The sequence below is a fragment of the Mobula hypostoma genome, chromosome 2 (genome assembly GCF_963921235.1).
Source record: "Mobula hypostoma chromosome 2, sMobHyp1.1, whole genome shotgun sequence".
In the NCBI taxonomy this organism is placed as follows: domain Eukaryota; kingdom Metazoa; phylum Chordata; class Chondrichthyes; order Myliobatiformes; family Myliobatidae; genus Mobula; species Mobula hypostoma.
Window position 1 is genome coordinate 139,586,665 of NC_086098.1, and position 14,853 is coordinate 139,601,517.

At 40.9% G+C, this 14,853-nt stretch overlaps 1 protein-coding gene across 3 annotated transcripts in view; it reads left to right on the forward strand.

Moving 5' to 3' along the window:
• zbtb24 (zinc finger and BTB domain containing 24) overlaps positions 1-13,118 on the forward strand; it is a 63,310-nt gene extending 50,192 nt beyond the window's left edge. For all 3 annotated transcript variants that reach the window (XM_063040774.1, XM_063040775.1, XM_063040776.1), the window contains 2 exons: positions 3,418-3,499; positions 11,236-13,118. In XM_063040774.1, the coding sequence (XP_062896844.1) occupies positions 3,418-3,499; positions 11,236-12,076 (923 nt within the window). In that variant the 3' untranslated portion in view covers positions 12,077-13,118. The remainder of the gene's footprint in view (positions 1-3,417; positions 3,500-11,235) is intronic.
• The last annotated feature ends 1,735 nt before the right edge of the window (positions 13,119-14,853 follow it).

Sequence of the window (14,853 nt, forward strand, 5' to 3'; positions counted from 1 at the left end):
TGCAGCCACCACTATGCTTCACGGTAGGGATGGTGTATTTTTAATGATGTACAGTGTTTGACTTGCACCAAACATAGTGTTTAATCTGATGAACAGAAAGCTCAATTTTGGTTTCATCAGACCATGGCATCTTCTTCCAGCTGACTTCCGAGTCTCCTGCATGCCTTCTGACAAACTCTAGCTGAGAGTTCATTTGAGTTTTTTCAACAGTGGTTTTTTGTTTGCCATTCTCCCTTATAGCTGCGACTGGTGAAGCAGCTGAGCAACAATTGTTGTATGTGCAGTCTCTCCCATCTCAGCCACTGAAGCTTGTAACTCCTCCAGAAAAGTCATAGGTCTCTTGATGGCCTCCCTCACTAGTCCCCTTCTTGCACAGTCACTCAGTTTTTGAGGATGGGTAGCTGTAGGCAGATTTATAGCTGTCCCATATTCTTTCCATTTGTTGATGATTGATTTAACTGTACTCCAAGGGATATTCAGTGACTTGGAAATTTTCTTGTATCCATCTCTTGACTTGTGCTTTTTAATGACCTTTTTGTGGAGTTGCTTGGAGTGTTCTTTTGTCTTCATGGTGTAGTTTTTGCCAGGATACTGACTGACCAGCAATTGGACCTTCCAGATACAGGTGTATTTTTACCACAATCGAATCATCTTGACTGCACACAGGTGATTTCCATTCAACTAATTATGTGACCTCTAAAACCAGTTGGCTACACCAGTGATGATTTGGTGTGTCACATTAAAGGGGCTGGGGGTGAATATTTATGCAATCAATTATTTTGTGTTTTATATTTGTAATTAATTTAGATCACTTTGTAGAGATTTGTTTTAACTTGACATGAAAGAGTTTTTATGTTGATCAATGTTTTTAAAAAAGCCAAATTAAATCCACTGTGATTTAATGCTGTAAAATAATAAAACATGAAAACTTCCAAGAGGGGTGAATACTTTTTATAGGCACTGCATATACCCTTGTCATCCGTCTCTCCTGATTGGTTAGTCCTCATCCAATCAGGTTTTTGCTGTCCCACCTTTTTTACAATCGAATTCCAGCTCTTAATTAGAGTGAGACCTTCGCCTTCGTTAAAATTCTTTTTCCCTGGTTTTTATTTCAATGGCTTCCTTCATCAGGCGGTCCCAGAGCCACTGGCGTGGCATAGTAGTTTTCTGCCATCGAAGTCAATCCTGTGGCCATTACGAATGCAATGTTCTGCTACTGCCGATTTCTCCAGGTAACACAAACGGATACACCTCCTTGACTTCGACGGCACAAAACTATTGTGCTGCACCAATGGCATTTGGGACCACCTGGTGAAGGAACCTCCAGTCCAGTGCAACCTCTAGGTTCCTTCCAGTCATGCAGAACATCATGGTTGAAAATATATCACTAATTCTTAAATATTGCTGGGGTATAATCCTGAAACTCTACTCAAGGCACTGTTGAAGTACCTTCACCATATGGATGACAAGAAGGAAATTGAAAGATAGAGAGCAAATTATCTTTTTGAGAGTTTGAAAAAATATTGATAGGTTCCCTTCCCAATGGTGAACCTGCTGGATTTAAACTATTGCCAGTGTGATATTTTAGTTCTGTTTTATTTTCAGGATGGTGTAAACAAATTCACTACATATTTTTAATTTGTAGCAACTGTAATGTAGAATAATACAGCAGTCAAATCCAACAAATGGAACAGAATTAACGTTAGTGGAAAGATTAATTACGCAGCACTCTTGAACTGAAATGCTGAAATTTCAAAAGAAATACTGGAAAATCTCGATCTGTCAAGTAGCATCTGTGGGAGGAGTATCAGTTTACATTTAAGATCACTCAATTCACTATTGAAATATGGTGATTGTTTAGGGAGCACTTGCATGGGTTTTTAGATAAGTTTGTGCCATTGAGACAGGGGAAAGGATGGTAGGGTGAAGAGGTGGATCTTAGTTAGGTGTTTGAAGAGGTTCCCCATTCAGAAATTCAGGAGGCATAGGATCCAGGGCAAACTGGCTACGTGAATACAGAATTAGTGCTACAGTTACCCTTTGCCCATTGGAAGCAGGGGGTGATTGTAGATGAAGTGTATTCTGCCTGGAGGTCGTTGACCAGTGTTCTGCAGAGATCTCTTCTTTGACCCCTGTTCTTTATGATTTTTATAAAAGTGATTTGGATGAGGAAGTGGAAAGATGGGTTAGTAAGTCTGCAGATGACACAGAAGGTTAGTGGTGTTGTGGATAGTGTAGAAGGTTGTTTGTATGTTACAACGGGTCATTGAAAAGCTGCGGAGCTGAACTGATAGAGTTCAACCCAGAAAAGTGTGAAGTGACTCACTTTGGAAGGTTGAATTTGAAGTTAGTATACAGGGTTAATGGCAGGATTCTTAGCTGTATGGAGGAACAGAGGGATCTTGTCCACATCCATACTTGTACGATGGCCTTTATTAGTCAGGAGATTGATTTCAAGAACAGTGAAGTAACATTGTAGTTCTTTAAAACTTTGGTAATACCACATTTGGAAAACTGTGTTTAGTTCTGGTTAAAGGAGGGATGTGGAAGTTTTAGAGAGGAGATTTACTGGGATGCTGCTTGGATTAAAAGGCTTCTCTTATGAGAATAGGTTGAGCGAACTGAGGCTTTTCTTTCAGGATTGAAGGAGGATGAGATATGACTTGATAGAGGTATACAAGATGATAGGCATAGATCAAGTGGATAGCCAGAGACTTATTTTTCTCAGGGCAGAAATGGCTAATACAAGGGGGCATAAGTTTAAGGTGACTGGAGGAATATATAGGGTGACGTCGGAGGTAATTTTTTTTTACACAGAGAGGCGAATGTGTGGTGGTAGAGACAGCTACATTAGAGATATTTAAGAAACTCTTCAGTAGGGAGATAGACAACTGGTAGGCTATATAAGATCATAGAGTAAGTTAAAAAATCAGCACAACATTGTGGGCTGTTAGGCCTGTACTGTGCTGTACTGTTTAATGTTCTAGTTCGTGGACAAAAATATATAGTAGATAGAGGAAACAGTCAATTATTCAACAATGGGACAGGAGTTGAAGAAAACAGGGAATAAGGTAGCCATTTTGGATATGATAAATCAGGAATCACAAAACTTCAAAGTTGTCAACACTTTGTCTCTTGTTGTGCCTTAGCCCTTTATTGTGACAGCAGACAAAGCTTTACTCCACATTTATACCCTGAAGGTAACTGAGTCCCGATACCATTGCTTTGAGTAGCTCAAAACATTTTGAGAGAGAGAGATTGATGTATATGAATTAGAATTGGAACTCCTAAATCAAACTACAATGCTAGAAATACATATACAGGAAGGCCTTGGGCATTAAGCATGCCTTATCATTTCTGAGAAAGCATCTGCCATCCAACAATGGTAATAGTATTAACCTAGTTCTTGTTTTTTAGGTGAGAAACCATTTACATGTGAGATTTGTGGTAAATGTTTTACTGCGAAAAATACCCTGCAGACCCACATAAGAATCCACAGGTAAATATTTTACGTTTTGACCTCTACTTGTGTTGATTTTAGTGTAGATAATAAAAATCAATTTAAAATCCCTAACAGTGAATGTAATATGTTGAGTAAAGTAAGTTTCATTTATTTAGTGCTTTTCATAATTATGTATCATCTGGAAGTATTCAGATCCATTGAAGTGCTGTAATTATAATAATATAGGACAGCATAAAGGCAGCTGGCATGTAGAAAGGCTGTCGAACTAATTTGTTTTGATATAATCAGAATGTACTAAAAATATTTAACAGTTCAGGAAGTACCTGTATAGAGAGAAACCAAATTAACATTTCATCAAAACTGGAACACAGAACAAGACTAGGGAGGGGTGGGGATGTCTGTGATAAGATAAAGTGGATGGCATAAATTGGTTGACAGAATATGGTGAAGGTTTGTTAATGACAACTAATCTATCTGGAGGGCATATGAAAAGAGGAAAAACTGAGGTGAGAGAAGCACAAAACAACAAAGAAGATGAGAACAAGCAATGCTGAAACTGTGACATATGCAAGGCAGAACTTGCTGAAAAATCTGAAATAAAGGAGGAAACATAGAAACATAGAAAATAGGTGCAGGACTAGGCCATTCGGCCCTTCGAGCCTGCACCGCCATTTATTATGATCATAGCTGATCATCCAACTCAGAACCCCGCCCCAGCCTTCCCTCCATACCCACAAGGGCCATATCTAACTCCCTCTTAAATATAGCCAATGAACTGGCCTCAACTGTTTCCTGTGGCAGAGAATTCCACAGATTCACCACTCTCTGTGTGAAGAAGTTTTTCCTAATCTCGGTCCTAAAAGGCTTCCCCTCTATCCTCAAACTGTGGCCCCTCGTTCTGGACTTCCCCAACATCGGGAACAATCTTCCTGCATCTAGCTTGTCCAATCCCTTTAGGATTTTATACGTTTCAATCAGATCCCCCCTCAATCTTCTAAATTCCAACGAGTACAAGCCCAGTTCATCCAGTCTTTCTTCATATGAAAGTTCTGCCATCCCAGGAATCAATCTGGTGAACCTTCTTTGTACTCCCTCTATGGCAAGGATGTCTTTCCTCAGATTAGGGGACCAAAACTGCACACAATACTCCAGGTGTGGTCTCACCAAGGCCTTGTACAACTGCAGTAGTACCTCCCTGCTCCTGTACTCGAATCCTCTCGCTATAAATGCCAGCATACCATTCGCCTTTTTCACCGCCTGCTGTACCTGCATGCCCACTTTCAATGACTGGTGTATAATGACACCCAGGTCTCGTTGCACCTCCCCTTTTCCTAATCGGCCACCATTCAGATAATAATCTTTTCCTATTTCTGCCACCAAAGTGGATAACTTCACATTTATCCACATTAAATTGCATCTGCCATGAATTTGCCCACTCACCCAACCTATCCAAGTCACCCTGCATCCTCTTAGCATCCTCCTCACAGCTAACACTGCCACCCAGCTTCGTGTCATCCGCAAACTTGGAGATGCTGCATTTAATTCCCTCATCCAAGTCATTAATATATATTGTAAACAACTGGGGTCCCAGCACTGAGCCTTGCGGTACCCCACTAGTCACCGCCTGCCATTCTGAAAAGGTCCCGTTTATTCCCACTCTTTGCTTCCTGTCTGCTAACCAATTCTCCACCCACATCAATACCTTACCCCCAATACCGTGTGCTTTAAGTTTGCACACTAATCTCCTGTGTGGGACCTTGTCAAAAGCCTTTTGAAAATCCAAATATACCACATCCACTGGTTCTCCCCTATCCACTCTACTGGTTACATCCTCAAAAAATTCTATGAGATTCGTCAGACATGATTTTCCTTTCACAAATCCATGCTGACTTTGTCCGATCATTTCACCGCTTTCCAAATGTGCTGTTATCACATCTTTGATAACTGGCTCCAGCAGTTTCCCCACCACCGACGTTAGGCTAACCGGTCTATAATTCCCCGGTTTCTCTCTCCCTCCTTTTTTAAAAAGTGGGGTTACATTAGCCACCCTCCAATCCTCAGAAACTAGTCCAGAATCTAACAAGTTTTGAAAAATTATCACTAATGCATCCACTATTTCTTGGGCTACTTCCTTAAGCACTCTAGGATGCAGACCATCTGGCCCTGGGGATTTATCTGCCTTCAATCCCTTCAATTTACCTAACACCACTTCCCTACTAACATGTATTTCGCTCAGTTCCTCCATCTCACTGGACCCTCTGTCCCCTACTATTTCTGGAAGATTGTTTATGTCCTCCTTAGTGAAGACAGAACCAAAGTAATTATTCAATTGGTCTGCTATGTCCTTGCTCCCCATAATCAATTCACCTGTTTCTGTCTGTAGGGGACCTACATTTGTCTTTACCAGTCTTTTCCTTTTTACATATCTATAAAAGCTTTTACAGTCCGTTTTTATGTTCCCTGCCAGTTTTCTCTCATAATCTTTTTTCCCCTTCCTAATTAAGCCCTTTGTCCTCCTCTGCTGAACTCTGAATTTCTTCCAGTCCTCAGGTGAGCCACTTTCTCTGGCTAATTTGTATGCTTCTTCTTTGGAATTGATACTATCCCTAATTTCTCTTGTCAGCCACGGGTGCACTACCTTCCTTGATTTATTCTTTTTCCAAACTGGGATGAACAATTGTTGTAGTTCATCCATGCAACCTTTAAATGCTTGCCATTGCATATCCACCGTCAATCCTTTAAGTGTCATTTGCCAGTCTATCTTAGCTAATTCACGTCTCATACTTTCAAAGTTACCCCTCTTTAAGTTCAGAACCTTTGTTTCTGAATTAACTATGTCACTCTCCATCTTAATGAAGAATTCCACCATATTATGGTCACTCTTACCCAAGGGGCCTCTCACGACAAGATTGCTAATTAACCCGTCCTCATTGCTCAAAAACCCAGTCCAGAATAGCCTGCTCTCTCGTTGGTTCCTCGACATGTTGGTTCAAAAAATCATCCCGCATACATTCCAAGAAATCCTCTTCTTCAGCACCTTTACCAATTTGGTTCATCCAATCTACATGTAGATTGAAGTCACCCATTATAACTGCTGTTCCTTTATTGCACACATTTCTAATTTCCTGTTTAATACCATCTCCGACCTCACTACTACTGTTAGGTGGCCTGTACATAACTCCCACTAGCGTCTTCTGCCCCTTAGTGTTACGCAGCTCTACCCATATCGAAGCTGAGAAAGCCCAGCAGATCAGGCAGGATCTGGGGAGAAAGAAAAACTGAGCTGCATCAGAGCTGGCCAGGGATGGAAAAGGGAGAAAAACAGGAGACAGTGGAAATCTGAACCAAAACAAAAACAGGAAATACCAGAAACACTCAGTGAGAAGCCCTGCTTCCACTGTATACTTCATTCCATTATGCCGATTTCTCCAGTGTCACCAAATTTGTTCTTATAACATTTCCCACACTTGTCCTTTGGAAAGGTCTTCCTTTTTCCTTAATCCTTGACTTCCCTCTTTCATAGCTGTCAGGACTTTCAACTACATCTATTCAAATTCATGCAATTTTACTCTCAATCCTTCTCACTCTAAGCGAGTATGCTGTTCTCCATGTCTTCATCTTCCTTCCCAGGATGATCCTCCATAACTTCTGTCACCTTCAACAGCCTGAATCACTTTCTTTTCGCTTCCCCTTATGGCATTTAAACTCCCATTGAGACTCCCTGATTCACCTGTCCATCTCTACCAACACACATTCTCTTCACAGCTCCTGAGGCAACTAAAGGAACACATGCTTTTTTAACTCTTCCCTTCCACTAATCTGGAACCACTTTCAGGTGAAGTAGTGATCCACTTACATACTTAGTGCTCACAAAACAATTGCCTTCACGTTGGTGAAAACAAATGCAGATTGGATGACTTAATTGCAGAATACCTACATTCAGTTGCAAGGTTAATACCGGGAATGCCGCCTTACCCCATGTCCTCCTACTCCCATTCAGATTTCGCTATTTCTGACCTTCTTACACTGTTCTAATGAAGTCCAATGTAGACACAAGAAACCTAGGCATTCTACAGCTATTCTGATTTAACTTTGAATTCCACAGTATTAGATAATCAGCCTTTCTAATTTATGTGAGAAATAGCCAGCCCTTGCATAAGAGGAGGAAACACACACGAAATGCTGGAGGAACTTCAGCAGGTCAAGCAGCATCTATGGAAAGGAGTAAATGGTTGACGTTTTGGGCTGAGACCCTTCATCAGGTTTTCCTGATGAAGGGGCTCGGCCTGAAAGTCGACTGCTTACTCTTTTCCATCGATGCTGCCTGGTTTGCTGAGTTCCTCCAGCATTTTGTGTATGTTGCTTTGGATTTCCAGCATCTGCAGATTTTCTTGTATAAGAGGAGGAAAGTTAGGGGTACTTGGCAAGTAAGGTGGCATCTGTGGGAAGAGCAGCAATGTTCTGTTTCTCTCTTGGTGGGTGCTGCATGACCTGCTAGGTGCTTTCAGTATTATCTGTTAGACTTTCAGATTTCCAGCACCTGAAGAATTTTTTTCCATTCCTGGTCAGTTTTGATATAATTTGTTTTTATCGCTCTCTGCTCATCTGACCTTCTAGACTCTTCCAACATTTTCTCTTACGTCAGATTTCCAGCACCTGAAGAATTTTTTTCCATTCCCTGGTCAGTTTTGATATAATTTGTTTTTTTCTCTCTCCGCTCACCTGACCTTCTGGACTCTTCCAACATTTTATCTTATGTCAGATTTTCAGCAGCTGCTATGATTTGTTTTTCTTTTATTTCTCTTTCCACTGTTCTCCCTTTATTTACACCACCCCAGACAGAGTACCAGCCTTTTAACAACCTTGTCAGTCAACATCGACATTCCCTTTGTCCTACCCACCCTTCCCCCTTCTCACTAACTTAAAGTATGTTTTTTTTGTATTTTTCTAGTTCTGTTCAAAGTTCATCAATGTGAAACATTAACTTTGTTTATCTCTTCACAGTGGTTACCACTGAGTATACACAATCTTATCTGTTGTTATTTCTAGCTTCCCTAAGTCCATTTTTAAGCTTTTTCCTGGCTACCTTGTCATTCTCAAGAGCCCTGCCTGATCCTTGTTCCCTAAATCTTAAGTAAGCTTCTTTCTTCCTCTTGACTAAATGTTCCACATCTCTTGTCAACCATGGCTCCTTCACCCTACCATCCATTCCTTGCCTCAATTAGACAGACTTACCCAGAACCGCATGAAATTGCTCCCGAAGCAACCTTCACATTTCTGTTGCCATTTCCCTGAATAAGTCTGCTCCCAATCCACACTCCAAGTTCCTACCTGATAGCATTATAATTCCCCCTTCCCCTAATTAAATACTTTTCCTTACCGTCTGCTCCTATCTGTATCCAAAGCTGTGGTAAGGGTCAGGGAGTTGTGCTCACTGTCTCTGACATGTTCACCCATTGAGCGATCTGACACCTGACCAGACTCATTATCAGTACCAGATCCAATGTGGCCTTTCCTCCAGTCGCCTGTCTCCGTCTTGCGTCAGGAATCCTTCCTGCATACACTTAAGAAATTCCTCCCCATCTGAACATTTTGCACTAAGGAGCAGGCAATCAATATCAGGGAAGTTTAAATCACCCATAACAACAATGTTACTTTTGCTCCTTTTCAAAGTGTGCTGCCCATTCTGTTCTTCAGTTTCTCTGTTGCTATGGGGGAAGGAGGGTGTCCACAGAATACTTCCAATAGAGTAATTGCTCACTTCCTATTTCTGACTTCAACCCACACTGATGCAGTAGACAATACCTCACGACAGGCTCCCCTTCTGCAGCTATGATACTATCCCTGATTAGCAACACCACTCTCCCTCTTCTTTTACGTCCTTCCCCATCCCTTTTGAAACATCCAAACCCCAGAACATCCAGTAGCCATTCCTGTCCTGTGACAGCCACAACAGTGTAGTTCCATGTACTGACCCATGCTAAGTTCATCACCTTTATTCCTGATACTTCTTGCATTAAAATAAACACATTTCAACCCATCCAACTGACTGCAATCTTGCCCGATCAACTGCCTGTCCTTCCTCACAGAACCACTACGCGCTGCATCTTCCTGTACACCAATTGTCCCATCCTCTGATCTGTCACTCGGGTTCCCATCCCACTCACAAACTAGTTTAAACCCTCCACAGCAGCTGTAGCAAACCTGCCTGCAACAATATTGTTCTCTGTGATGCTAAAGTTTAACCCATCCTTCTTGTACAGGTCATACCTTCCCCAGAAGAGATCCCAATGATCCACAAAAGTGAAACTATGCTCCTGGCACTGATTCCTCAGCTACACATTCATACGTCAGATCAACCTATTCTTACCCTTACTGGCACATGGGATAGGCAGCAATCCAGAGATTACTAGCCTTGAGGTCCTTCTTTTCAGCTTCCTACCTTGTTCCCCCACCTTTTTCCTACCTGTGTCTTTGCTACCAATATGTGCCACAACTTCTGGCTGCTCCCCCTTCCCCCTTTAGAATGCTGAGATAATCTGAGATGTTCCTGACCCTGTCACCTGGGAGGTCACATGCCGTCTGAGAGTCTCTCTCTCATCCACAAATTCTCCTGTCTGCTCCTTAATCACCACTGCATTCCTCTTCTTCCCGCTTTCCCTTCTGAGCCACAGAGCCGGGTTCAGTACCAGTCACTGCAGCTTTCCCCTAGTATGCCCCTCCCTCCCCGATAGTATCGAAAGTGATATACCTTTTATTGAAGGGAATGGCGTACTCTGCACGATCTCCCTGTTCACGTTCCCTCTATTGACAATCACCCAGCTACCTGCCTCCTGCAGGTAGGGGTAACTACCTCCCTATAGATACTATCTTCTTCTTCTTTAAATCTTTTTATTGAATAAGTATACAAAAAGGTAAACCATATAAACATTAATACAATGTTACCGACCTTACGGCCCACTTACGGCCTCCCTATAGATACTATCTATCACCTCCTCTTCATTTTCCTATATGAGTTTTAGGTCCTCCAGCTGTAGCTCCAGTTCCCTAACACAGCTCGATGCACCTCCCACAGATGTAGCTATCAGGGAGACTGGAGGTCGCCCAGCTCTCCCACATCTGACACGAAGAACACTCCACTGACCTTCGATCTATTCTAACTAGTCTAGCTAGGCACTAATAGACAAAGAAAGAAACTTACCAAAATTTTGCCTTACCCTCTGCCGCTTCTAGCCGAAGCCTCAAGCTCTGCACTCTCTGTCCACTCACATAATAACCACTCCCACAATGGCTGTTCTGCTTCAACCTCAATTCTTTTTATAGGCCTTTGCCAAGTGCTTATAAATTGCAATATCTCAACCCTGCCGACAAGTTCCGAAAAGCCCCGCTCACTTTTAAAATCTTGTACTCACTCTCTGCAAACAAGCAACTGCACGCGATATTTGAAGCCTACCAAAAAGTTCTGAAAGATCGCGTTCATTTTTTATTTTGATATTCCAACCCATTACATCCAGTTCCTAAAATCTACTAGTACCTCTTCACTTTTTAATACTTTTCTGAGTTTCATCTGCAGAGTTTAAAATTATCCCAAATATTTTTGCGGCTGGAAACAATATATATCCTTCACATACTAAATTGAGTTGGACTATACTTTCCTTCCAGTTTGGAAAAGCACACTGTCTGCAGAATAAAACAATATAATTACATGGAAGTAATGATGTTTTGCAAATTATATTGTGGAAACAATTGTACAATATTTAATATTATTCTAGGGGAGAAAAGCCGTTTTCCTGTTCTATCTGTGGAAAAAGCTTTGCAGATCCTAGTGCAAAACGACGTCATGATGCTATGCACACTGGAAACAAGCCGTTTGTTTGCTCAACATGTAATCAACGATTCACTCGTGCTGACAACCTAAGGTCTCATATGAAGATTCACAGCAAGGAGAGGAAAGCCCATGGATTAGTTAATGTTCCAGGTGGTACAGAGGAGGTGAAGACAATCTTGCAGCTTCAACAGTATCTCCCTACAACAGGTGAGCAACAGATTCAGCTTGTAGTCACCAATGACGTTCATAACATAAATTTCATGCCCAACCATGGACAAAGCATCAGCATTATTTCAGCAGAGGGGTCACAAAGTCTCCCTGAGGAACAGGCCTCAAACTTGGCTCTGCTAACTCAGCCAGCAGAGCACATGCAGAATTTGACTTTGGTATCCCAGCCTGGACAAACAGACGACATTCAAGCCATTGGCATGGTGGAAAACCAGGAAGGTGCAGGACAGCCGGAAGAAATGCATGTGATCACATTGACAAACGAGGAAGTAGAACACCTCCAAGATCAAGCTCATCAATTGCATATAACACATGGGAGATCACAGTCTATTAGTCTTGGGCGGGAGGCTACTCAGCCCGGTCAGCTGAACCAGGAAGAAGCTCAGCACTTCCAACAGAATCGATCTGTACATGCCTCTGAGCCACCATCTCAAAGAGTATCTGTGAATCAAAGCTCGCAGCAAACGCAGGGAGAACATATCGCAGACCAGACATTCCAACTGCAAGCAGGCAGTGTTTCTTATCTCTATACGACCAATTTGGTCACACAGAACTAGGGAAATCAAACTTGTTTGAATGCTTACTGAAAGCAGGATGTTTTTGAATGACTATTTAAAATGGAAGCTAACTCATAATTTGATTTTGTTCAGATGCTTACAGAGGATATATAACATAGCACCATTATTTGCTACTTTTAGTAATAGATTTTTTAATATGTTCCAGATTGTTTTCTCCTCCTTTGCTTTTACATCTTTGACTCTTTAGAGGTGGTACTAAAGTCTTACGCTGGATTTCCTTCCCCTCTACCCAAACAGAAGATATTATATGCACATGAATTCCAAGTTGAACATCATCAATTAGGTCTACTTTAACATTTATTTTAGTAAGTTAAAAGAAAATGCCTTTTCAATTGATTTTGTCAGCTCAATGCAGATATATGCCAGAATATCAATTGTGGAGCCTCAGTTTAAATGTGTCTGGGCGTCTGTTGTGCCTTTTTGGAAATAATATACTTGAGATCTTTGCAACAAAATATTTGCTAACAATCCTTATTGCTGCTTTCTTTGAAGATTTTGAATTAAAATATCAAATATGTTTATTTAATACTAGAATTATAATTATGTATATAGTTTGAACTTCTATTCATGATGCAAGGTATTTCTTAAATACTAATTATGAGTCTAAGTTCTGGTTTAGAATCCGAACCTGATTAGGAAGAACATTTATTTGTTTATTTCTTTGACCCTTTCTTCTTCTTTGTTTTTTGGGGTATTTCAAGTTATCAAAGTTATAGTTTTTTTTTAAAGAAAGTGTTAGATTTTGCTAATAAATACATATTTTGCATTTTGGTTGAAGATTAAATTGCAACAATTTGTTAAGTAAAATGTGTGCTATTATAGTTCTGAATTCTGAATGGTAAAAGTGTAAATTATATATTTGATATTAATACAAAAGTTTTCAGATTATTTAATGTTATGTTTTCTATAGTGTTGTTCCCTTCATACTATGTTATGACATTTGTAGCCATCAGAGATGTACTTTATACCAGTTAGTAATCAGGATCTTATCACTGTACAAAAGTGATTCAGTAATGATAAAACAGCAATCTTAAATCATATTCAAGTTTTGTTTTTTGACCTTCTGAAATCTGTAGATCGTGTAACTAACTATGAGTCATATTTTTGTGCATGTGGTTATAGTTTTAAAAAGCTTATAATAATATAACCATATAACCATATAACAATTACAGCACGGAAACAGGCCATCTCAGCCCTTCTAGTCCATGCCGAACTCCTACTCTCACCTAGTCCCACCGACCTGCACTCGGTCCATAACCCTCCATTCCCTTCCTGTTCATATGTCTATCCAATTTAACTTTAAACAACAACATCGAACCTGCCTCAACCACTTCTGTTGGAAGCTCGTTCCACACAGCCACCACTCTCTGAGTAAAGAGGCTCCCCCTCATTTTACCCCTAAACATTTGCTTTTTAATTCTCAACTCATGTCCTCTTGTTTGAATGTCCCCCACCTTCAATGGAAAAAGGCCATCCACGTCAACTCTATCAATCTCCCTCATAATTTTAAACACCTCAATCAAGTCCCCTCTCAACCTTCTACGCTCCAAAGAATAAAGACCTAACTTGTTCAACCTTTCTCTGTAACACAGGAGATGAAACACAGGCAACATTTTAGTAAACCTCCTCAGTACTCTCTCAATTTTATTGACATCTTTCTATAGTTCGGTGACCAGAACTGTACACAATACTCCAAATTTGGCCTTATCAATGCCTTATACAATTCCAACATTACATCCCAACTCCTATACTCAATACTCTGATTAATAAAGGCCAGCATACCGAAAGCTTTCTTCACCGCCCTATCCACATGAGATTCCACCTTCAGGAACTATGCACCATTATTCCTAGATCCCTCTGTTCTACAGCATTCTTCAATGCCCTACCATTTACCATGTATGTCCTATTTTGATCCTACCAAAATGTAGCACCTCACATTTATCAGCATTAAACTCCACTGCCATCTTTCAGCCCACTCTTCTAACTGGCCTAAATCTCTCTGCAAGCTTTGAAAACCTACTTCATTATCCACAACGCCACCTATCTTAGTATCATCTGCATACCTACTAATCCAACTTACCACCCCATCATCCAGATCATTAATATATATGACAAACAACACTGGACCCAGTACAGATCCCTGAGACACAACGATACGCACTGTCCTCCAATCTGACACACAGTTATCCACCACTACTCTTTGGCGTCTCCCATCCAGCCACTGCTGAATCCATTTTACTACTTCGATATTAATGCCTAATCTTCCTAACTAACCTTCCGTGTGGAACCTTGTCAAAGGACTTACTGAAGTTCATATAGACAACATCCACCGCTTTACCCTTGTCAACTTTCCTAGCAACCTCTTAAAAAAGTTCAATAAGATTTGTCAAACGTGACCTTCCACGCACAAATCCATGTTGACTGTTCCTAATCAGACCTTGTCTATCCAGATAATTATATATACCACCTCTAAGAATACTTTCCATCAATTTACCCACCACTGACGTCAAACTCACAGGCCGATAATTGGTAGGTTTACTCTTAGAACCCTTTTTAAACAATGGAACCACATGAGCAATATGCCAATCCTCCGGCACCATCCCCGTTTCTAATGACATTTGAAATATTTCTGTCAGAGCCCCTGCTATTTCCACACTAACTTCCCTCAAGGTCCTAGGGAATATCTTGTCCGGACCCGGAGACTTATCCACTTTTATATTCCTTAAAAGCGCCAGTACTTCTTCTTCTTTAATCGT